Source organism: Malaclemys terrapin, chromosome 17 (assembly GCF_027887155.1).
Source record: "Malaclemys terrapin pileata isolate rMalTer1 chromosome 17, rMalTer1.hap1, whole genome shotgun sequence".
NCBI classification, from domain to species: Eukaryota; Metazoa; Chordata; order Testudines; family Emydidae; genus Malaclemys; species Malaclemys terrapin.
Genome location: NC_071521.1, coordinates 17,700,644 through 17,726,069, shown reverse-complemented (window position 1 = coordinate 17,726,069; position 25,426 = coordinate 17,700,644). Strand labels below are relative to the sequence as shown.

Here is a 25,426-nt window from a genome sequence, read left to right as displayed (position 1 = left end):
CCCAATTGAGATCAGCATCCCATTGTGCTGGGCACTGTACAAATACATAGTCCCTATCCCAAAGAGCTTACAATTTAAATACAAAAGATGGACAAATGGTGAAACACCTTGTGCAAAGCCACCCTGCAGGTCAGTAGCAGAATAGGGAACAGACATCAAGTCTCAGTCCAATGCCCTAACCGCTGGGCCACATTGCCTCCCATGACCTAACTTCTTCCCATCTCTGCTTTCAACGATGCTGCCCACAGGCTCTCTCGCAGATTTACAGTCGCTTGCTCTCGTTGTAAAAAAAGCATTAGTTATCAGCGTTGACTGCTAGTTTTTGGAAAAACTAGCTCAAAGTACTATCGTGTATAATTCCAAAATCCTCAGATGACAAGAGGTCCCATTCCCCCCAGGCTAGTCACACTTGCCCAGCTGCTTTCGTAAGTGGAAGATATCAGATATCTGATCATTCTCAGCATGGAAAGTTCTTCTCCTAATTTGGTTGTTTTTGTTTCTATTTTGAGGCGCCATTGTTGGGTCTCCGAATCACTTGCTGGCCCCATTCCTGATGGACAGTCTTCTGGCATCACGGCAATCCCACTCTCAGCCAAAGCCGAGTGTTTTCCTATGTCTGTCGGGTGCATGGTTTACTGTGTTTTAGATTTCACTTTTGGATGCTTGGAAAGTTCCTTATTTTCCCCTAAGGATGGGGTAAGGTATGTCAACTAAGACCCGGTATTGTCCAGCAGAGGCATTGTCATTGAAGGTAGGTTACTTTGAGCTACACGAAGCAGTCAGCGCACTCCTTACTTTTATCACTGTACCTGAGGACTGTAAGAATATTGTCATTGGGTAAGAAATCTAAATCCAAATATTCGTACTGCTCAGTTTTTACTGATAGCCAGTCATCTGCATCTAGGTTCACCAGATGGAATATGGAGAGCTCCTGATATATCCTGTTATTGTCTGTAACTGATGCACATGGATTGAATATCGTTTGCCTGTTGGTGTTGGAACAGGGTGTGAGTAATGTTTGCCTGTTGGTGATGTTATTCACAAGCAGTTCCATCTTAAGGTAGATTGTGTTGCTTGAGAAGTTGGTTAGATGAAAGTGCAAGTTGCAGTAGACCAAGTACAAGCCTGGCGTCTGGATCACTGGGTCTCCTTTGCTGTTGTACGTGATGTCTTGAAGAATATGACTGTTTGTCCACTTCAGTTTTGGACTATTTATTGGCTTTGACACTAGAAAGAAAAGGAAAATGAGCTAATACAATATACCAATGTGGTGTATAGTCTATTTAAACACACAAGTGAGAGCTTGCTGGACTTATTTGCTGGCAAATGGTAGCCATGTATTCTGTCATTCTTCTATAGGAGACACCAACCACTGTCCTAGACCGATTAGGCTTGAGGCTGAGAATTTTGAACAACTCCCTTCCCAACTTAAACCACTTGGCTGCTATCTACAGGTAGGCAGAAACTCCCCCAGCACAAGCAGATATAGTCAAAATGTTGTCAGGAACATGTGGTGGGAAATAGTGGGCACAAAGACATACGTGGTGGGAAATAGTGGGCACAAAGACATACGTTCATTCAATCTTTGTTTTCATCATTTAAAAACAAAACATTTTGTTGCTAAAAACTTTAAAAAAAGTTTTCATTTTCCACACAAAACATTTCACGAAAATGTCCATTTAGTCAAAAGGCCATTTTCCACCAATTTTTTTTTTTTGATGGAAAATCTTCAGTCAGTTTGCGATATAGGCTCGCGTAAACTTGAATTAGCTGGACTCATTCACTAACCTGTCATGTATGCAGCTGCTTTCATAAATGAAGCATTCTGTAGGGTTGTAAAAACAACTTTTAATTCATTCCCTGGAGGAAACAAAAGATAAATAACCATTGCGGTTTCATTTCCGTTAGAGGGTTTGCTACCAGCATTCTTTTGCAGTGATTCTCCAACCCACACCATCATGAACCGTTCCCCATCCCCAGTAAAAAGTCCAAGTCCCATGGTCCTCAACACAGCATAATCCGATTCTAGCTTCATTTAATTTTTTAATGAATAGAAAAAATTCATTCCTGGTTTAACTTTACTGAAGTCGGGGATGACTTTAGCTCAGTATTGCTTTAAACTCATTCTGCTTATACCCAGATGGAATACTGGTCAGCTGAGTATGTCAATAAAACACAACAGAGAAAGAACTTGAAAATAAACCAAATATTATCCCAGAAATTCATTTACTGGGAGTTATTAACTCAAAGTTCTAGAAACATAATTGTTCCTATTGTAATACATTTTGCAATAATTGTCCCTATTGTACTGCAAGTGACTTAGCCAAAGTACCATTTTCAGAAGAGACTTTGGGGTCTATGGGCATGTTTACACTTGCCATTTAAAGTGCAAAAAGTCCCTTTGTGTGTGTGTGTGTGTGTGTGTGTGTGTGTGTGTGTGTGTGTGTGCAGAAACTGTGGGAGCGTCTACACTTGCCAATGATTTTTTGTGATGAAGCTCAGAAGTTTCACTGCAAAAAGAAAACCACCTCCACAGGAGGCGTACAGCTCTTTATCAGTGATGCTTTTGTGGTGATGTGCAAGTGAAGACACGTTCTTCCTGTTTACAGAGCTTTTAGCCTCCTGAGGATATCCCACAGTGCCTAGGTGACCACTCTGGCCAGCAGCTCTGCTACTCTGCTGGCAGGTAAACAGACGTCCGCCCCTCCCCCGGTAATGCCTTGGGAACTTTGAAACTCCCCTTCCTGTTTTCTTGGCAAGTGCTCACTTATCAACTGGCCAGGTGACAATGTCTGCTCCACGGAGCAAATGATTCCCTGCTTGGAGCAATGCTGAGCTACGGGAGTTGATCAGTGTTTGGGGAGAGGAGGCTGTGCAGGGACCCAGGATGCCCCACGATCATGCCCCCACTTCCCACAAGACCTATCCTCAAAATGGAGAGAGCTGCATTGTGGGATTGCTGCCCTCCGTGCGCTGCTCTCATCAGCAATGGAAGTGCTGCAAACGTGAACAGTCTCTGACACTTGTGGAAGTGAGAACACAAACCAGCGCTTTTCTTTCACCGGTTCCCAATCACCGGTGAACCGGCAGCACAAAAACTCTGCAAGTGTAGACATAGCCTAGGGGCACGTCTTCACTACCCACCGGATTGGCGGGTAGTGATCAATCTATCGGGGATCAATTTATCGCGTCTAGTGTAGACGCAATACAATCGATCCCCGATCGCTCTACCGTCGACTCCGGAACTCCACCGCAGCGAGAGGTGGAAGCGGAGTCAGCGGGGGAGTGGCAGCGGTCAACTCACCGCCATCCTCACAGCCAGGTAAGTCGACCTTAAATACGCAACTTCATCAGCTACGCTATTTGCATAGCTGAAGTTGCGTATCTTAGGTTGACCTCCCCCCCGCCCCCCGTAGTGTAGACCTAGCCTAAGTCTCATTAACTTTCTAAATAACACCTGATCCACACACAGATTTCGTATCAGTAGAACTATTTCATTTAGGGGTATGATTTTTTTTACTGAGATACTTATACTGGTGCAAGCCTTAGAACCCAGTTACGCTGGTATAAAGGTGATGTACACTGGTATCCCTTCTTCCCCATCCCGTATGGGGATAAGTTATAACAGTATAACCACATTTAACCACCCCAGCGAGTAGCACTGCTTTAACTAGACCAATGTAGTTAAAGCAGTACAGCTTTCTAGGATAGGCAAGGCCTTGCTTTTGAAAAGGGGATTTAGGCTCACGCAGGCACTTTTGACAATTTTACCCGATTTCTTTATAATTAGAGCAACGTTAAGATGGGCTCAAAGATGTTCAGGGGAGTTTGATGACCCTCTAGACCTGAAGGCTGCTGGTTACTTCATACAAGACAATTTGATTGCTGTATATGTTTCTTCCTGCATAACAATAGTGAAAGAGGAATTGGCACGCACAATGCAAGCACCTTCAATCAATCCAGGAACTGAAGCTGGGGAGGAATGGGGCACGGGTAAAGTCAGCAAAACCCAACAAAAGATGCTTGAGACTTTTACCATTAGCTCTTCAGACTCCTTTGCCATCCTTAAGCCTGGAATTACTATTTGCTCATTGTCAGATCCTCAATCACTGGCCTATCAGCATAATCAAGCTGTAGACAGAGGACAGAAGGACTGTATAAAGAGGACTTTAAACTTTTTTAGTGGTTCATGAACTCTTGCAATAGTTCCCTGAACGTTATGAAACAATTGCCCGTTTTATATGCCCTTCCGGAGGTTTTATTTCCATTATGCACAATGCATTTCCCCCACATCCTTTTCTCTGATGATGAGGCAATGAGAAATGGCTGATTTGCAATCGTGAAGCCGAGCGACTCAAATTATGCAATGGAGAGGTGATCTCATGCATACTGCGTGTGAACCATATACTGCAGTGAGTAGGGCACTGTATTTCTGTAGCTGCTTTACTATCGCTCGAAAGCAGGAGAACAGGTCCCCCTACTGGGCAAAAAGAGTGCAGCGTAGCTGAAGTTCTGTCAATGCTGCAGGGAATGAATTTCACATTCTACCACAGTTTGGATACAGATGTTTGTAAGCCAAACATCCACCCTTCTTAACCAATGATCCTGTCAGCTCTTACCCTCTTGCTAACCTCTTCCCCAATTCTCCTTCTTTTATTGATTACTGCAACAGCCTTCTCCTTAGCCTTGACAAATACAATCTTACCGCGCTCCTATCCATTCAGAATGCTGCTGCAAAGACCATTTTCCTAGCCCGTCTCTTTGAGCATGTCACACTTCTCTTTGAATCACCCAACTGGCTCCCTCTTCTCTATCACGTCAAATAAAAGGTACTTTTCTTCACTTCCAAAGCCCTTCTCGGCCTCACTCCACCCTACCTATCATCTCTCCTTCACTGTCGATGATGCCTCCAGTCTACCCATGCTGAACCCTCCACTGGACTGGTTCAATTTTCAAACAAGCACCTTCAGGCTTTCTCCCGATGCTGCCCCTAACGCTTTGGTGTTGCTTCCCGTTAACATCTACAACGCTACCTCACTTAGCCACCTTCACATCTCTCCTCAAAAATCTCCTTTGCTGTGATACTGACAAAAAACCTTGACACAGTTAATATTAATAATAATATTAATAATATATGGAGATATACCTACCTCATAGAGCTGGAAGAGAGCCTGAAAGGTCATTGTATCCAGCCCCCTGCCTTCACTAGCAGGACCAAGTACTGATTTTGCTCCAGATCCCTAAGTGGCACCCTGGGTTTAGCAGGCCAATCCTCAAACCACTGAGCTATCCCTTCCTCCGTCTGCTGCTCGGGTGCTGGAATCATTGGGATGCTGTCTCATTGTTTCCCTGCACTCCTCCCCTCTGTCTATAGCTGTTTGTTGTCTCTTGTTTTATACTGGGATTGTAATCTCAGGGAAGGGAATGTCTTTTGGTCTGTGTTTGTGTAACCCCTAGCACAGTGGGACCTTGCTCCATGACCGGGTCTCCCTTGCACTATGGTAACACAAATAATAAATAATAATAATAACCATTACTTTGTGATTAAGACAGAAAGATCTTGCATCTTTTGTCCGTCCCCCCTCCCCCACAATTAGTCCCAATTAGTTTCCCTGACTGTTTTGGCTATAAACTGGGTGTTATAAACTAGAGCACACAGGTCAGGAAATATATTTCAATGCACCACTAATCATTTCCTCCAGATGGGTGAGTGCTACTTTCACAATGTACATGAAAGCCCCATTGACTAAGGGCATGTCTTCACTACCCGCCGAATCGGCAGGTAGCAATCGAGCTATTGGGGACCGACTTATTGCGTCTAGTGAAGAGGCGATAAAATCGACCCCCGATGGCTCTTCCGTCGACTCCGGAAATCCACCGCGGCAAGAGGCAGAAGCGGAGTCGACGGCGGCGCGGCAGCGGTTTACTCGCCCTCACAGCCAGGTAAGTCGACCTAAAATACGCAACTTCAGCTACGCTATTCACGTAACTGAAGTTGCGTATCTTAGGTCGACCCCCCCTGTAGTGTAGACCTAGCCTTAGTCACATAGAATTACCCAGGACATAAGTAAAACCTCTGACCTTTAATCCAGATGCGGAGGGTGTGTTGTCTAGTGGCTAAAACAGGGGACTGGAAGTCAGGATCCCTGGATCTGACACTACAGGACCAAATTCTCCAGGTGTAAATGGGCTTTAATGGAGCTGTATCAGTTTACACCAGCAAAGAATTTGGCCCAAGATATGCAGCCATATTCAAGTCACTTACACCTTTCTGGGCCTCACTTTCTCCTTCTATTAAACTGGCCTAACACTTACTTATCTACCTCACAGGGTTCTTATGAGGCCTTGTTAATGATAGGGCCCACTTCTGCTGTCAGTTACAGCAGTATTAAATCTGGCATAACTCCACTGCGATCAGTAGAGAACAAAATGTGGCCCGTGTGTAACACTAGTTAAGATGTTCAGATACGATTTCCTATAAAAGTGTAAGAAAAGAGATCCTAACGTCTAGGTCTCCAGAACAACTGCTTAGCCTGACTTTTAAGTAAGAAGGTAGAGGTTGCCTGTCATTGGGATGGGGAGCAGTTGAGCAGCTATAGATAATCCTATTGGCTGGCCACTTGTAACGTTGCAATCTTTGTAGTCATACCACCATTGGTCAGGCAGGTGACAAACACAGGAATGAATGAAATTAGATAACACTAAACATATGACCGAGGCTGAGATTTTCAAAAGGGCCAAAGGTAGGTGATTGTGGCACACGGAAGGTCCATGAGAGTGGGGCACCCAACTCCTCGACTGATGAAAATCCCAGTCAAAGAAAGACCAAAGCACAGATTTAATCACATTGCTTCATGCACTACTGGAAATTGGTCAGATACTGAAGAGAAGAGAAGAGAAGAGAAGAGAAGAGAAGAGAAGAGAAGAGAAGAGAAGAGAAGAGAAGAGAAGACTCGATGACCTATCCTAGGTACTTAAAATCTGCATCATAATGAAAAATAGGATTTGATAAGATGCATTCATAGCCCTGAACCCTTAAAACTTCAACTGTCCTACAGAAAGGTAGAGTCTGTTTCTGGAGGGGGGGGGGGTATGGAAACTCAGTGTTACTGAGTGGAATTCACCCTTCAGATCAGAAAAGCCCCTGTAGCATTTAAAGCGCCAGCAATGCAGGCTCTATTGATCAAGCAAAGAATGGTGCCTTGACATAAAGAGCATGATCGTGCAAAGAGCTGAGTGCCTCACTGGATGATCTCAGGACATTCAAGGCATCTCCCACGATCAGCTCTGAGCTGATGTGACTGTACTTGGCCTTTGTAAGCCTGAACTAGCTTTCATTGACGTCAGCAAGTTTTAATAGCATTTATTTGGTGACATCAGCTGTGTTTCTGAGAAAACCAAGCATGGAAAAAAAAAAAAAAGTCTGGTTGTAGAGAAGCATTTCCTGAGCTCAAGCCACCACTGGGGCTGCTTATAACCATTTTTCAGTTTTGCTTCTCTAGTTAGTTATTCCGATCGCAAATCAGAGGAGTTCCATGAGTGTAAAACTACTGTGAGTGTGATCAGAAGCATGGGAAGATCAGTGTGTGCAGGGCTTAAGTCTCTTATGTACAGTGGTGTAAATCAGGAGTAACTCCACTGAAGTCAGTTGGGTTACCTCAGTTTTAAACCACAGTAAGTACGAGGAAAACCAGGGCCAGAGTCTGGAAACAAGGGTAAGAAAATCTTTGCTGGCTGCATTCTTGTCCACTGAGCTGTGTGGTACCTGAAGGTCAAATATGGCGCAAACTTGAGGAGAGGCTGACAGTAGGAAAGAAGCCCTAGAAGGAAGGTGTGCGGAGTATTCTGTCCTGAAGATGCTACTTATGTCACGAGAATCTCAATATTTGTATGCCATTGCCACGGATGCTGGCAAAGGAACCTATCTTGAGGGATGTGGTATCTGCATGCTGAAAGACATGGGGAGAGTATCAGCTCACACAAGCCTAGCATAGCTCCTTGGGGTCCAGATCAAGGGAGGCTTCCTGTTTGACGTGACCAATAGAGCTGCTATGTCTATGGAACATGTGTCTCAGCTGGGCTACAGCCTCATCTGTAGTAACATTGAGAATGTGACTCAGATTCCACCAGTCATGCAAGAAGGAAGGAGTCTATAACAGGTACTCAATGTGATTCAGTGGACTGTAGCTTCAGGACAGGAGGGATCTGAAGGCCATACACATGCATTCGGTCTCTCTGTCTCCCACACACAGAGCATGGTGAATCCAGCCACCAGATGGAGCCCTCAGGCAACAGGATCAAGGAGTAAACAGGAGAAGACACTTACATAGGATGTCTTGGCAGATGAAGTTTACCCAGATTAGGTATCAGAGTGGTAACAGTAGGGGGAAAATTAGCATGGGAAAACTAAACTATTTCCCCATGTGAATTTTCCCCCTACTGTTACTTCTTGTCAACTGTTTGAAATGGGCCATCCTGATTATCACTACAAAAGTGTTTTTCCTCCTGCTGATAATAGCCCACCTTAATCGATTAGTCTCATTAGAGTTGGTATGGCAACACCCATTTTTTCATGTTCTCCGTATATATCTTCCTACCGAATTTTCCACTGCTTGCATCTGATGAAGTGGGCTTTAGCCCACGAAAGCTTATGCTCAAATAAATTTGTCAGTCTCTAAGGCTACATCTACACTACAGGGGGGGTCGATTTAAGATACACAAATTCAGCTACGTGAATAGCGTAGCTGAATTCGACGTATCGCAGCCGACTTACCCCGCTGTAGAGACGGCGGCAAAATCGACCTCTGCGGCTTCCTGTCGACAGTGCTTACTCCCACCTCCGCTGGTGGAGTAAGAGCGTTGATTCGGGGATCGATTGTCGCGTCCCAATGGGACGCGATAAATCGATCCCCGAGAGGTCGATTTCTACCCGCCGATTCAGGTGGGTAGTGTAGACCTAGCCTAAGGTACTACAAGTACTCCTTGTTCTTTGTCCTGATTAGGTAGTCACCCCATTTCAATGAACATGTAGAGCTTCAGGTTTGGTTGGAGCTGAAGGAGCTGAAGATTTGTGATCCTTATGAAATTATTTAGGAGGTTCATAAAATGAGTTCAGCTTATTTTAAGTATAATTTGAACCAATATTATTCTACACGTCTGGTTCAAATAATACTACGAAGTTCTAGCTGAAGAGCTGCCTGTGAAGAGACCCCTGTAGCTAGGCACCCACAGCCTGAGTGACCTATAGATGGGATCCAGTACACAGTGTATCTGCTTTTTGGCTAGCCTCGCTCTCCTCCAGCTGTTCATCTCCATCTCCTAAGGGGACGGCAAACCCAAAAACGTTAGAGTTACACGTCCAAACCCACTATTGTTTAAGTTGCCTTTGAAATTAGGCAAAATGAGTTCACCCATCTCTAGCAAATATCTGCTTAGCTATCTGAGAGTATTTTAATTAAACCCGTGGGTTTGTTTTTGTGTCCTGCCACCGGCTGCAAGACACGGCACCTGCTGCTGCTGTCAGATCCTAGGGGGTCGTACAAACTGAGCAGAGCTCTTCAGCATGACATTCGTGTGCTGCTGTTACTAGGGCTCCGTTGTGGAGGGAAGCAGGTAGCCCTAGAAAGCAGTGTGATTAAGAGTTCTAGTCCCAGCTCTGTCAATAACCTGCTGGATGCTTCAATCGGCCTCCGTTTCCCCTCCCACCTTTTTGTCTGTCCTGTCTCTAGGGCAGGAACTGCCTTTCATGATGTGCCTGCACAGTACATAGCACAATGGGGCCCTGATCTCTAGGCTCTCTTATAATACGAATAATCGTAACGAATTAGAGATGTGGCAAAATTTCCAGTGTAGCAACTTTTTGTTGGAAAATGCTGACTTGGTGGAATCGATACGTTCCACAGGAACACATTGATTCCGTCGAAACTTTCACCAGAAACTAAGGTGGCTGGGGCCGTCTGTCTCCCTGGTTTCCTGCTATCTGAGCTGCTCGCCCAACTCCCCAGACTCCTCAGCATCCCAGCTGGTGGGACCTCTTGTATATCACAGGCTATTAAATGTATTGAGTTTAGACTAAAACGTCTCTTCCACAAAGTCTTATTTCAAGATATCAGGAGATGGGGAATCCATCACTTCCCTTGGTAGTTTGTTCCAGTAGTTAATCGCCCTCACTACAAGCAAGAGGTGGTTTATTTCTAATTTTAATTTGTCTGGCTTTAACTTCCAGCCACTTGTTCATGTTATGCCAGACCTATTGCATTGGTGGTCAGGTAGGGACGCCTGGTTTAGAAGTAAACTGAAGGACTTGATTAGTATTTGCAAGCCCAGACTTGCCACCACCCACTTTTTCTCCTAAAAGAAAACAGAGGAACAAAGAAAAACAGTTTCTATAATTGGGGACTAAGAAGCTATCAGAGGGTAATACCAAACCTGTCTGTCAAATTCCATACTAAACTCCCGGCAAGGTAGCCTTCTCCTCCCCACATTACATATACAAATGCACTGACTATAACGTGCAAAGATAGATCAGTAAAATTGCAGTCTCTCCATATCTCTCAGTCCAGACAGACTCTTTAGAAATTGACTACCATCATAAGACTGGATTCTGCTTTCTCTTACATTGTTTTTGCCCCAGTGTAACTCCAGAGTCTTCAGTGAAGTTGTACCGGATTTATTCTGGTGTAAGAGAAACCAGATTCAAACCAATAAGACCAAATTGTGCTCTTAGTTCTATTGGTATAAATCTGGTATTATTCCACTGACTTCAAGCTTATTCTGATTTACTCAGGCATAATAGAGATCAAAATATGTCCTGCATTGTCTAATCACTCAACTGCTAATGAATTTCAATATCTTACTTCCAGGCAAACAATGAAGTATCTCCTGGTATACCCCAGGGTCAATAAGAGCAGAGTTTGGGGCCATGTCTTCATGATCCAGAGAAGAACAAGAGGAGTCAGCAAGCTGGAGACATAGAACTTGAAGGGGAATGATAGATGGAGAGGTTTGTGGAGCCCCAATATCTGACTCTCACCAAACAGCTCCTGGCAGGTAGAAATCACTTGTTAAACAGAATGGTACATGCATGCCAAGAACGATGGAAGGGATTTCACAGCTGCAGAGACTACATTTCAGGAAAGATTTATTTTATGGTGATCTTAAATTTTTCCCTCTGTTGCTTGTGCCATTCCACCGAATATCGAAAAGAGATTTAGCGATGCTTTTGTGGTGCTTTTTTCAAATAAACATTTAATTAGCTGGCAAAGCATCCCTTCAATTAGATGCCATTAGATGATTTCAAAACTATCCCTGGAGGATTGACAGCTGAGTAAGGAATATGAACACCTGAATAAATTTGCTGTTAAGTACCCATTGATATTTAGTTAATAAGATGCAATAGGATGTAAACTCTAAATGAAACATGAGATGAAAATGTAATGCATGTTTTTAGTATCACTCAATCAACTCTGGAAAGTAGCATATGTCTATCCCATTGTGAAGTTGCCTGATGATACATTTTTTAATTACTTGATCATCTGCTATTTTTTCCACTGCACTCCTGCCTCCTTCAGGACACAGAGGGGTAGAATTAAGGTTGCACCAACAACCATAAATCTGGCATTTCCTAACTTTTGAATGCTTGACTTTACAACCTAACTAATTGTCTCTGAATGTAGCTTTTTGTATGTAATACATATAGGTGGCATTTCCCCCCTCTGTATAGAATGTATATTTACACTAAAGCCACTTTATTCCAATTGAGTCACGGAAAGGCACACAAATCCCACTTTGAGTATGTCTACAGTGCAGCTGGGAGCGAATGAATTGACAGCTTGTAAGCTCCCTGAGAGTGCACATTCCTTCTGTCTGACATTCCCCAGTTATTCATGCTGAGAGAGAGCAATTGGCAGGAGCTGGCTGGGAAGAAATCAAGGTTTCAGTGTGTTTATTTAGAATCATAGAATCATAGAACTGGAAGGGACCTCGAGAGGTCATCTAGTCCAGTCCCCTGCACTCATGGCAGGACTAAGTATTATCTAGACCATCCCTGACAGGTGTTTGTCCAACCTGCTCTTAAAAATCCCCAATGATGGAGAGTCCACAACCTTCCTAGGCAATTTATTCCAGTGCTTAACCACCCTGTCAGGAAGTTTTCCTAATGTGGAACCTAAACTACCCTTGCTGCAATTTAAGCCCATTGCTTCTTGTCCTAGCCTCAGAGATTTACAAGAACAATGTATCTGCTTCTGCCTTGTAACAACCATTTATGTACTTGAAAACTGTTATCATGTTCCCTCTCAGTTTTCTCTTCTCCACACTAAACAAACCCAATTTTTTCAATCTTCCCTCACAGGTCATGTTTTCTAGACCTTTAATCATTTTTGTTGCTCTTCTCTGGACTTTCTCCAATTTGTCCACATCCTTCCTGAAATGCGGTGCCCAGAACTGGACACAATACTCCAGTTGAGGCCTAATTAGCGCAGAAGAATTACTACTCATCACTTGCTTACAACATTCCTGCTAATACAAGAACAAGTGAGAAATCTACCTTGCGCCACAGAGAATTGTATTGTATCATTAGATTAAATATACATTAATTGATCGCCAGTTTCGTTGCACCTGATTTTCATAAATTCCTCTGTCTATGATAAACATCCACTACTGCAGCTCCCTCTGCCTCTTACTAATTCGGGCTAAAGCCTCAGCAGGCTGTAAATCAGCATCACTCCAATGACGTGGGTGAGGCCATGTCAAATTACAATTGCCAAGGCTCTGAGTGTCTCTTTTAGTCCCTATATTCACACTGCCAGTGCCTGCCTTTCCATCTCTAGAAATGGCCCAGCCTCGGCTGATGCTGTTTTGCAAAGCTTCTGAGAGCATTTGTAAAGCTTACTCGGATTCTGATATCAACCTCAGTTACTCTGGTGTGAAGCCAAGGTAGCTCCCCTGAAGCCATTACTCTGGGGTGACTGAGAGCAGAATCTGGACTCCAAGGATCTAATCTTCTCTTTACCCAAACCTGGCTGTGTAAATTAAACCTTGGGTTATTTCCAGAGAGATTCAATCTGAAAACGATAAGAAGTGATGAGACATTTATGATGCCAGGAAGCCTGTGATGGTATAGTTGGCACATGATGGCAGTTTGGTATGCTGGATAGCATATGTACTTGGCCAGCCACTGCTCAGAGTTACCTCTGTGTAAATGCTGAGGAAGAGAAAGGATGATCTTGTAATTAAGGCACTGGACTAGCACTCAGGTGTTCCTGGTTAAACGCTTGACTTTGCCACATGCTTTCTGTGTGACCTTGGCCTAGCCAATATAAATCGTTGTGCCTCAGTTTCCCCCATGTGTAAAATGATAATGGTAATGATGCTTTCCTTCTTCTTGAAGGTGGCGCTAAATTCATTAATATTTGTGAAATGCTGAAACACTTGGTGATGGGGGCCCATCTAAGCAGATGGATAATTGCAATGAAACCAACAATTACTCCAGTTTTATGATGGTTTAAGTGAAAGAAGACTCTTGGCCCACTGTATACATTATTCTCATTAGAATTGTCTCCTCCTCTGTGCTCTATTTTTCCCCACATATTTCTCCCTCTGCCTCTCTTGATGCCCTATTTTTCACCATCCTCCCACCTACCTCCGCCTCAACTCTCCTTCTTTCTTGCATCCTCTCCGAAGCAGAATGTGAACCCAGTACTGTTTGAAGTCATATCAATGCCGTGAGCCCTTGGTGTCCCAGTGGTTTTGACATGAGTGACAATGACCCATCCCTAATAAAAACAGGGTAAAATGTGTCTCTGCCAGCAGGAATGCAGGACTGAGCCATCCACGTGCTACCTTATAATCAGATTAATGTTCACATCCTCTGGCAAAAAAACATACTGTACCAAAGACAAGACGTGCTTGTTATTTGCTTAGCTGTGCACTGGTTTCCGGAGGTACCGAGTAACTTGTAAACTTTTTCCACTGGCTCGGGTTTTACAACAAGAGGAGAGTTTGGGTAAGTGATTAAGAGTTGCACAAACAGCTTTTCATCACCCTGGATGGCATTTGCATTATAAACCAGGCAAATTATATTGATAGTCAGTTACAGGTCTTACCTATGCTGGGTGCTGTAATGCCGTCCTCTGGAGGAGCCAGACCCTGAAAGAAAAGGAAGGGAGCCGATATTTATTCTAGGGCCTATAAATATTTGTATTAAAGGTACAGAGTGGTTTCAAGTTATGTTCTATTACATTCTGTCCCTGAAGAGTGAAATTCAACCTGAGCAGCAGACCAGCGCAAGGCCTTATCCATCACTTATGTCCCATGGTGTCCTACAAGCAAGAGATGGTTTATTTCTAATTTTAATTTGTCTGTCCTCCAATTCAGGCTGCGACTAGAACCAGAAGTGCTGAAATGACAGGCGAAAGGATCTTTGCTCAGTGGCCACAAGAAGGAAATACCTGAAAATGTCAAGGGAACATACTTGACAGTGAGCTAAAGTTTAGTGAGTCCTGCTATGGTTAGCTGGGGAGAAGGAAGAAAGGTCAAGAGTAAAAGGCATGACTTGGTTCTGATTCTGTAAATCTGTCTGAAGCACAAGGATCAGCCTTGTGATCCCTTCCATTCCTCCAAGTCCTGAGGTGCTAGTCCTAAATGTCCATAAAAAGCAACAGAGGGTCCTGTGGCACCTTTGAGACTAACAGAAGTACTGGGAGCATAAGCTTTCGTGGGTAAGAACCTCACTTCTTGCATCTGAAGAAGTGAGGTTCTTACCCACGAAAGCTTATGCTCCCAGTACTTCTGTTAGTCTCAAAGGTGCCACAGGACCCTCTGTTGCTTTTTACAGATTCAGACTAACACGGCTACCCCTCTGATACCTAAATGTCCATGAATGTTTTTAATATAACACTCTGGCCAGCGGTGCCTGTGACCCCCTTCTGTGACTGACCCACAGATCAGCTGCTACTGCTCTTATCTAAGGCACTTCCTCCTTTAGTCCAAATGGTCGAAGTTTGTACTATGTTACTAGAGCTCTATTTAGGTACTTATATGACCCTTGTTACTGGTAATATCTGAGGGCCAGATCCTCAAAGGTAGTTAGGTGCCTAATTCCCAAAGGAAGCCAGTGGGAGTTAGGTACCTAAATGCCTCTGACAATCTTAGCCTGAGCGACTCACAGCCATTAATGGATTTTACCTTCTAAGGATCCCCATGTGATGGGGAAAAATGCTATCTCCATTTTACAGCAGGAGAACAGAGGCATGGGGTAGAATGGGTGACTTGGCCAAGATCACTGAGGGAGGCTGAGCTGGGAATTAAATGCAAGTCTCCTGTGCTTCAATCCAGGGCCCTAGCCATTAGACCATCTTTCCCACTATGGGACCCCACAACAAGGAGTCAGAGCATTAAATCTCAGTGCAATATACTCGGTTCTAAAAAGAGGTGGGTGCATTTTGCCACGTGAAGAAGGAAACTTTGCATCTACAATTACATTTCACATGGGCTGTCGATTAATCGCAGCTAACTCACGTGATTAACTCAAAAAGTTTAACTGCGATTAAAAAAATTAATCGCGATTAATCTCACTGTTAAACAATAGAAAACCAATTGAAATTTATTAAATATTTTTGAATGTTTTTTCTACATTTTCAAATATATTGATTTCTATTACAACACAGAATACAAAGTGTACAGTGCTCACTTTATATTATGATTTTATTACAAATATTTGCACTGTAAAAATGATAAACAAAAGAAATAGTATTGTTCACTTCACCTCATGCAAGTACTGAAGCGCAATCTCTTTATCGTGAAAGTGTAATTTACAAATGCAGATTTTTTTTTGTTACATAACTGCACTCAAAAACAAAACAATGTGAAGCTTTAAAGCCTACAAGTCCACTCAGTCCTTCTTCAGCTAATCGCTCAGACAAACAAGTTTCTTTACATTTACAGGAGATGCTGCTGCCTGCTTCTTATTTACAATGTCACCTGAAAGTGAGAACAGGCGTTTGCATGGCACTTTGTAGCCGGCGTTGCAAGGTATTTACGTGCCAGATATGCTAAACATTCATATGCCCCTTCATGCTTCGGCCACCATTCCAGAGGCCATGCGTCCATGCTGATGATGCTTGTTAAAAAAAAAATGTGTTAATTAAATTAGTGACTGAACTCCTTTGGGGACAATTGTATGTCTCCTGTTCTGTTTTACCCGCATTCTGCCATATATTTCATGTTATAGCAGTCACAGATGATGACCCAGCACATGTTCATTTTAAGAACACTTTCACAGCAGATTTGACAAAATGCAAAGAAGGTACCAAGGTGAGATTTCTAAGGATAGTTACAGCACTCGACCCAAGATTTAAGAATCTGAAGTGCCTTACAAAATCTGAGAGTGACGAGGTGTGGAGAATGCTTTCGGAGGTCTTAAAAAAGTAACACTCCGATGCGGAAACTACAGAACCAAAACCACCAAAAAAGAAAATCAACCTTCTGCTGGTGGCATCTGACTCAGATGATGAAAATGAACATGCGTCGGTCTGCTCTGCTTTAGATCATTATCGAGCAGAACCCGTCATCAGCAAGGACGCGTGTCCCCTGGAATGGTGGTTGAAGTATGAAAGGACATATGATTCTTTAGCACACCTGGCACGTAACTATCTTGCGATGCCGGCTACAACAGTGCCATGCGAACGCCTGTTCTCACTTTCAGGTGACATTATAAACAAGACGTGGGCAGCATTATCACCTGTAAATTGTAACCAAATTTGTTTGTCTGAACGATTGGCTGAAGTAGGACTGAGTGGACTGATAGTCTCTAAAGTTTTACATTGTTTTATTTTTGAATGCAGTTATTTTTTGTACATAATTCTACATTTCAAAGTTCAGCTTTCATTATAAAGAAATTGCATTACAGTACTTTTACTAGGTGAATTGAAATATACTATTTCTTTTGTTTTTTACAGTGCAAATATTTGTAATCAAAAATAAATATAAAGTGAGCACGGTACACTTTGTATTCCGTGTTGTAATTGAAATTAATATGTTTGAAAATGTAGAAAACATCCAAAAATATTTAAATAAATGGTATTCTATTATTGTTTAACAGTACAATTAGTCACTATTAATTTTTTTAGTTGCGCGATTAATCCCGATTAATTTTTTAATCGCTTGACAGCCCTACATTTCATTAAATGGAATCAGGCAGTGGTTCCACAGCTGTTTATAAAGGAGTGTTTTGCAAAGCAATCGAGCTATTAGCATTAGAGCGAGCCATTCATCTTTCAAACCTTCCTCTGAGATGGAGGTTAGGGGGGGAAAATATATAAATCTGACGACTCATAGTTTGCTGTGCAGATGGGGTGACTTGAGAAAAATTAAAATGCACTAATGTATTGCATTCCCTCTTGGAAAGTCTCAGAATGGATGGAGAATAACAGATACTAATGCATTTTATTTCAAGAATAATTGAGTAGACACCCAAATAAAACTTTAGTGCTTGCTTCTAAACGTTATTGGGTGGGTTTTTTTTTTTCCTTTCCCACAGCAAGAAGATTGAGTTTAATGCTCTAATTTGAAATGTAAAGCGTTCCCCTCTAGTTGCTCAAAGAGATGAAATTGTATTGTACAGGCTTGGGAAAAATTCATGATAAATCTGCAATGGCTCTGCGTGCAGGGGATGAATGGTCTCAGTCATCACAAGCAGAGTGATTTGCGTTTGCTTCATTAGAGAAAACGATAATCATGTGCCAGGGAAAATCAGCTTTTAAAAAGGGCTTTTATAAAAAACCTTCCCTGGTGTCTTGGTTGTCATCTAATCAAAATCATCTTGATAAATGGCTCTTGCAGACCCCTCTCCCTGGGAGAAAACCGGCAAAGGTCATGTATCCCCTGACTGGAAAGGAATGATACCCATAATAATTAAACAACCGTGCAATAACAAACAACGAGGTGTGAGGATTACTGTGGCGTCAGATTCCAGCACATGCCCTGCAGAAGATAGAAGTAGGGATGGATGAATGAGCTTGGGGAAAAGAAGCACTCTTTTACCAGATTCCATGCCTCTTTTTAAAACGGAATTTGAATGCAGGGCCAAATTCAGCTAGTATAAGTAGGTGTCACTTAGTTAACTTCAGTGCACTTGCTTTGGAATGAGTCTGTTCTGAAATTTTCTTTCTTTCTTTCTTTCTTTCTTTCTTTCTTTCTTTCTTTCTTTCTTTCTTTCTTTCTTTCTTTCTTTCTTTCTTTCTTTCTTTCTTTCTGTTCAGATAACTTTTTTCAGCCACTTGTGAGTATCTCAACATCCAGGCTCCAACCAGAACCTACAACACTGAACTGTCACCAAAATCTCCCATCTGGGCCCACATGTGGAGAAAAAATCTATTGTTATGAGCAATTTAGCCTACATTTGCAGACCCAAGTGGTTTGAATTCAGTAGTTGGGCTAAGATTCAGATAAGCATCCCTATTTACAGGCATGGTATTCAACCTGACTCCAAATTCCCCGGGGTGAAGTCCTGAGAATTTGACCTTAGTGGGATGGTTTGCTATTGGCTTAGTTGAAGCCATGAATTCACCCCCGACCATTTGAGATTCACCCTTGAATTGTGAGGATACAGGCTGAGTATCTTTAGCTCCCTTAGGATTGAAAGTCCATTTTACCTGCATTCACACTGAAGTTGGGATTGGTCTTATAAAATCCATGTAAAGGCACTTAACTAACATAGTGCTATACAGAGACATCAGGACAGCATCATTAGTTCAGGAGTTTTGGGGTGCTGAGTCTATGCCACCAGAGTCATGCATGCTCAGCAGCTCTGAAAACCAGGCTCCAGGGGGGAAATCTTGGGCCTATCAACCTCAGTGGGAGTTTTGCCCTAGGATGTCGCCCTACTTAAACTATCTAGTATTAAAACAACAACAGTTCCCCATTTTTCTGCCTTTTAAGAGGTGCAAGAATATGAAGACAGGAAAATTAATGAATGAGCCCCAGCCATTACAGCTAGCCCCTATAGTCCCACAGGGCCTATAATCAGCTACCTAATTCTTAATCTTTGGATATACTTGTTACAAGCAGAGGCTGTAAAAGGTGCATCCTGTTGCACCAGCATCATAATGCTTCATACCTTTCATCTGAGGACCTCAAAGTGGGTGAGCATCATTACTCTCATTTTACAGATGGGGAAACTGGGGCAGAGACAATTTAAGCAGCTTGCCCAACCTCTCACATAGTCAATGGCAGAACTGGGACTAATGATGCACAACTTCTGGCTCAAGCCTCACACTTGACCTGAGACGGGGCATCATTACAAATGCAGGCGTAACTACAAGGGAATGATTTTAGTGCCGGCGAACGGTACCAGGCTGACAGCCTAGGACAGTGAAGGATACTGTTTAACCATAGAAAAGTTACAGCCTGGGTTTGAGCAGAGCAGAGGGTCTTGCTCCCATCAAGATGCCTTAGTCCTGTTTTGCAGGGTTCTATTTTAGGAGTATGTGGCTCATTTTCCATGGTATTCAGTTCTTGCTGTCTCTGCCAAGTTTGCCCACCAGGGGGCACTCTTTAATGCAAATTGCAACATGTCCACTAGGAAATAGAGTGACATTTTTCGAAATCATGTTGGACAGTGTACTAAACAGCCATCGGATAGGAATGACTTTTGGTCTGTACTGAGCTGGGCTGGATTCCAGCTGGTGAAATTGTTCTAGAATTTTAACTTTAACAGGTTTCAAAACTAGACCATTCCGTATAATTACTGGGCACATACGTATAAAACTTTGCATCATTGCTGTAATAGGGCTGAACAGCTCTGGGGAAAAAACAAAACCAAACCCTATCACGTTAGAAACATGAGCATTTAGAAACCCCTGAAACGTCCTGTCTCTGTGTGTAGTTATGATGGCTGATAAAATACAAGCTTGGGGATGAATGGGGTGTACTATTGCCATGTTCACTGCAACATTTTGCTACAGCCTGGTAATTTAAGGCTGGTGCTCTATAATAATTATTGTTTACATCACACCCTCTGCCCCCATGTGCATCATGGAATATATACTACAGCAGCAATGAAATGCAGACACCTCTGAGGTGCCGGGCATCAGTCTCTCACAGCTGCAATCAGAAAGGGAAATTTTGTCCAAGGCCCCGCCATGGCAAACCCTTCCACTTTTATGAAAGACAAGATCTCACCTAAAAGAGCGAGATTCAGTAAACTGGAAGATGGTCAATGTCTCTCTAGCAGAAGCATGAAGAACTGAGCCGACTCTGTCCCAATACATAGTTCCATGGAGTCTAAACTTACACTGCTAAGCCATGGCCTCTAGAGAAGTGGGCGTGAAGAAGATATTTTTTGGTGCGCTATAAAATGCACTAGGATGGATTATTATTTAATGACATTTGCATTAGATCTGGAGGGATGATTGGATTTATAGGTGTTTATTGTGGTCTTCCATGTTGTATACTCTATGTTGGGGGCATCTTGAGTTCAGGTCTGCAGAGCTCCTGTGCTTTTTTATTGAATTTCACCTTACGTAAGGTCCTTAAATCTGAACCTTTTTTTTTTTAGTGGAAATTTGTTAAGAGGGAGATTTTCAAGAGCATAAATGAGGGCTAGGCAGCCAACTTCAGGGCCAGCTGGTGCTTGGGGTGGCAGATTGTTGGAGGCGGCATTCTGCCCAATCCTAGGGCGGCACGTCCGCTTTTTTTTTTTTTTGGTTCTTGTTCTGCTCCGGCCGCCCTGTAGGGGGCGGCAGCGCAGAGAACCAGAGCACCCTGCAGGGCAGTCCTCTTCCTTCCCTCCCCGCCGACCAGAGCGGAGCCCTCGCGGCAGGCAGCAGGAGGCGGCGCAGCGGGAGGGGCCGCGTGGCAGCGCCCCTGCTGTAGCCCTGGCCGCCCCCTTCTCTCTCTCTCCCGCCCACTCCCTCCCCCTCCCGCCCCCCCCCCCCGCAGCCGGTCCCCCTGCACCCGCGCTCCGGCGGCGCCGCAGGTTTTTTTTTTGGGGCGGCCAAAAAGCCAGAGCCGGCCCTGGCCAACTTCCATTGACTGTCAACAGGCACTGGCTACCTAACTGCCCTGTGTGCCTTTGGCAGTTGCCCATCAAGCCAGCTGGAAAAGACTTTAGAGAAAATCAAACCAGCCCCTGGGTCTGCTCCAGCAGCACGGTTGGGTGCAGTGTGTCACAGCATTGAGCCCTACGAGCCATGTGGGTCCGACGATGAGAACTTCTAAAAAACACTTGCACTGTGGGGGTGCATTGAAGAAAGCACCTAGACTAGAGGATCCCCTAACTCAACAGCAACAAACTTAGTTCTCAGAGGAGTTCCTGCCCGTCTTACACTGAGCATGAGCACGAGGGAGGATGCTTGTTCCAAATGAGAACCGCATCCCACTGAGGAACTGCTCATGGGTGGCACAGTTCTTCATTTGGGCTTGAAGGTTAGTCACTTCCCCATTGACGGAGAGTAAAGGGACCACAGGGAGATGATTTAAGCATGTGAGTTCTTTAGTGTCTTGAAAGCAAGCCCAGGAGACACGTTCCTTACTCCCTAATTCCCCCATGCAGAACAAAATTGCAGCATGACTCTCTGCATCACACGCCTGAGCTATCAGCTTGCCGCTTTCTCCTTTTGCAAGCTCTGTTTCCAAAATGAACAACCTTAATCCTTCATTATCATTCCTCTGGCATTTAGTGTAACAGCATTTATCCTGATGCAGCGCTAATTCAGTGTTAAATTTAGTGTTAATAAGTACTACTGGAACCAACATTATGTGGGATCTCTGCAGTAATTAAGTAATCCATTATTTTAGATGTTTCCTTAGTGTCCCATTAGTTGATTATTATGTTAAAATACCTGAGTCTCATTCTGACTACGCTTACACTGGTTTTACCACAGTGTAACAACCTTGATTTCAATTAGGTAACTCCTTATGTACACTGATGTAACAGAGAGATGAATTAGACCCTGAGGTTTCATTTTTAGGTAAATTCCAGATAGTTCCATACACACTCGATTTAGTAATTCAAGAGAAAAGAACATGATGGGTAGCATTTTCCAGTCCAACTTTTTCCCATAAAGCTGGGTCTTTAGCTACTGTAGTTTCCCTTCTAACAGGTGCAGTGGGGCATCTTCAGAACTTGGATTTATAATAAGATTTCTAACCCGACTGGGTGAAAGCCTGGCTCCACTGAAGGCAATGGCAAAACTCTCGCTAATTTCAATAGCTTCAAGATTTTAGTCACTATGTCCATAATCAACTGCACAGAGAATATAACCCAATTGCCCCATCCTGAAATACACCATTGGCTCCCCATTCATTCCAAGATCTAGCTCAGAGCTGTCCTCTTTTATTTTCAAATACTCCACGGGCTTGTCGACAACCTACCTCAGAGTTCCCATTTTTCTTGCTCCTTATCTGCAGTTAGCACTGACCTGCTTTCTTGTTCCTTCCTCCAAACTTGACACTCAGTTCAAGAGCCTTATCCTCTGCAGCTTGTGCTAGTTTGGAACGGCTTCTCTGCCTCCCTCTACTCCAATGTCCTCTCCATTGTTTTCCAAAGCCAAGCTGAAAACATCTATCCTCCTCCCTCACTTATGTCCCCTTATGTCTCTCTCCGTCTGTTAATGAGCTTGAAATCTGAATGCTTGCAGGAATGTACCATGCAATGCCTTTGAAGCATTGCTTCTCCCCACCCCACACATTTTGCAAACTACCATTACTTGCAAATACATGGTGTCATACACAGTGGTTCCTTCTATCACATCAATCAATAAAGAATTTTGGCAAAGCATCACAGTACTATAAGAATTGCTATGGTGGATCAGACCTCAGGTCCACCTAGCCCAGTGTCCTGCCTCTGATGGTGGCCAGAACCAGATGCATTAGAGGAAAGTATAAGAACCACGCAGTAAAAACCTCATTCTAGGCACTCCTGATGGATTATGTCCTGAAGCACGAGGTTTTCTATTTCCCTTGTGTGGAAGATATTGTGCACAAGAAACTAGTATTTTACTTAAAGAAAATAAATAATTTCCTTATAACATCTCTCTCTTTCTCTTCCGCTGTTTTGCCTTTAGCTTCCTAATCTACATTTTGTGCACCGAACCTCCAGTTGCAAGAACCCTTTTAGAGAGCGGGAGGAAAAAAGAGACCAAAGGAGAAAAGCTGGCAGTGACTTACCTTCCTCTGAACAATTAAGACCATGATGGTTGCTAGAGCAAAGACGAGGCACACCGTGAGGGAAGCTGTGGTGAAATAGAAGTATGTTTTGTTGGTGGCACTGAGCCTCCTTGAAACACCGTCTTCAGTCATGGCCATGGCTGCTTCATGAGAATCATTCGCCTGGAAAAATGTTTGCTCTGGTGAGGAGCACATTCTTATATAGCCCTCAGTGTATCACTCCGTATCTCCCCTTGATCAGATTCTCATTCGCAGCCCATCTCCACTCCTAGCAGGATTTTCCCCCTTCATCCTGGGCTCATGTGATCTGGAAAAAAAGCTTCATCATTCGTCGTACGAAGAAAAAGGGACCTGGGGGCGTGAGGCAGGATGCAGCCGTGAAGAGGGGAAGGAGCTTCATGTTCTTGATCAGGGATTTCATGAAGGCAGCCTCTCATGCTGCACCGGAGGTTTCTGATGTCAGAAGGTGAATGGTAACCAAGGTTGGTCCCCCCCCTCCCCTTCCACCCTCTTTCTGTGAAACTGAGTGCAAGGCAAATGCTGTTTCACTTCCGACTCAACTACAGTGATAGTTCAGTACAGTAAATCACCCCGGCCGATATCTTCCTGTTTCACAGTGTAGTTCCTTCTCATTCTTAGTCAAGCGTTGTAGGACTGTGATCTCCTTTTCTCCTCTGGAGATCCGGGTCCAGGTGTGATTGAGCCAACACGAGCTTGGTGAACATGAGTCCTGACATTGGAAACATTGGGTGGGAGTGTCATAAGTGCCAACATGACTTAGGAACACAAGTCCCATTGAAAGTCCGTGGGAGTCCGGCTCCTCAATCACTTTGGGCATGTCTACACTGCAGTTGGCAGCGTGCCTCCCGGCCTGGAGAGACAGACTCACACTGACGCTGCCTGAGCTAGCATGCTAAAAATAGCAGTGTGGCATTTGCAGCATGGTGGCACAGCAGATTCAGAACTGAAAAGACCTTGCAATGGCCTGACAGCAGCAATTCTGCTGGGAGGGACTGTTGGATGGACTCCTTTCATGGTGGACTCCAGAGAAGTAGCTCAGGTAGGAAGATGGCTGCCTAGAAAAGAAGGGTAGTTTTGTGGCGAATGAAGTAGCTTGTGTCTCAGCAAAACCAGTTTTGATTCCAGTGAGCTGTGGCACACCACACAGTCCATCTGTGCCTCAGTTAGACAGCTATAAAATGGGGACAATAATGCCTTTTTGCTCTCCTGTCTCTTTAGACTACACAGTGTTTGCACTGAGACTTGCTATTACTATGTGTAGTACCTGGCACAATGAAGCCCCAGTCTTGGTTGGCCCTTAGGCACCACTGTAATAAACGTGAGTAAGAGTAATATACCGGTACTGTAGTACACAGAATCATTCTAATAGGCGGGCACGCAGATCTGATGCTGGTGACGGTTGTATAATGAAGTTTGGTGGGAAAAATGACTGGATATCTTAGGTCAAATTCAGCCCTGGTGTAAAGAAGCACAATGCTCATTGAATTGTTTCTCTGCCATTTTCTGCGCTAAGGTGAATATTGGATTTTAAACCACTCCTTACATTGGCATTAAGCAACTGCGTTATCTGGCCAAGCCGATCCTTCTCCAAGATGTTTTCAGCAGTTGTCCAATAAAATAAAAGAGAAACATCTTCCTCTATGAACGCTCCTTTTCCTGGTACCCATTCAGCACCTGGCCACTCCTTGTAGAACTCTGCTCTTAGTCTCACAGCTGTGTCACTCGTGAGTGCAGGCTGTTACTTAAAGACAGCAAACACAACAATGTAAACATAGGCATAAACACAGCTTCCCCTTTTATATGAAAAGTGTATACCTGTGTTAGGCAGCACTCTCCAGTTATCAAAAGTGTCTGCATCTACATCCCCATATGGACTATAGGAAATGTCTTGCATTACTGAGGTAACTTAAGATATGGGGTTATCTTAGAGCCATTAGCAACTTTCTAATGGTCTCCATTGTAGTGTGAACAGATGCTTCATAAACTCCCCCATAACTGAGTAGTAGAGACACTGCACCTCATTAGCCAATCAAAGCATGGGGAGCTTGGGGTGTGAGTGGCAAGTGTTGTGTGTAGGGAGCTGGGAGAGGATTCACTACAGTTGAAAACAGGCTTATGTGTCCCATAAACACTGACCTGGGTGCAACTAAAACATTTTCAAACACAACTCCATGGTGATGTTCCATCACTCCGTGGATTCTATCATCAGTCCTGGAGTCCCTCCCCTATCATCTCC

The 25,426-nt window shown here is 43.7% G+C and overlaps 1 protein-coding gene across 1 annotated transcript; it reads right to left on the bottom strand.

Annotated features, from left to right (window-relative positions):
* Positions 1-24,022, bottom strand: TNFSF8 (TNF superfamily member 8). The gene is made up of 4 exons (XM_054007812.1): positions 23,170-24,022; positions 14,106-14,148; positions 1,789-1,860; positions 1-1,227 (listed from the first exon to the last, which is right to left on the bottom strand). The coding sequence occupies exons 1-4, from the start codon at positions 23,362-23,364 to the stop codon at positions 767-769; spliced, it is 771 nt and encodes a 256-aa protein (XP_053863787.1). The 5' UTR covers positions 23,365-24,022; the 3' UTR covers positions 1-766.
* Positions 24,023-25,426: the final 1,404 nt, after the last annotated feature.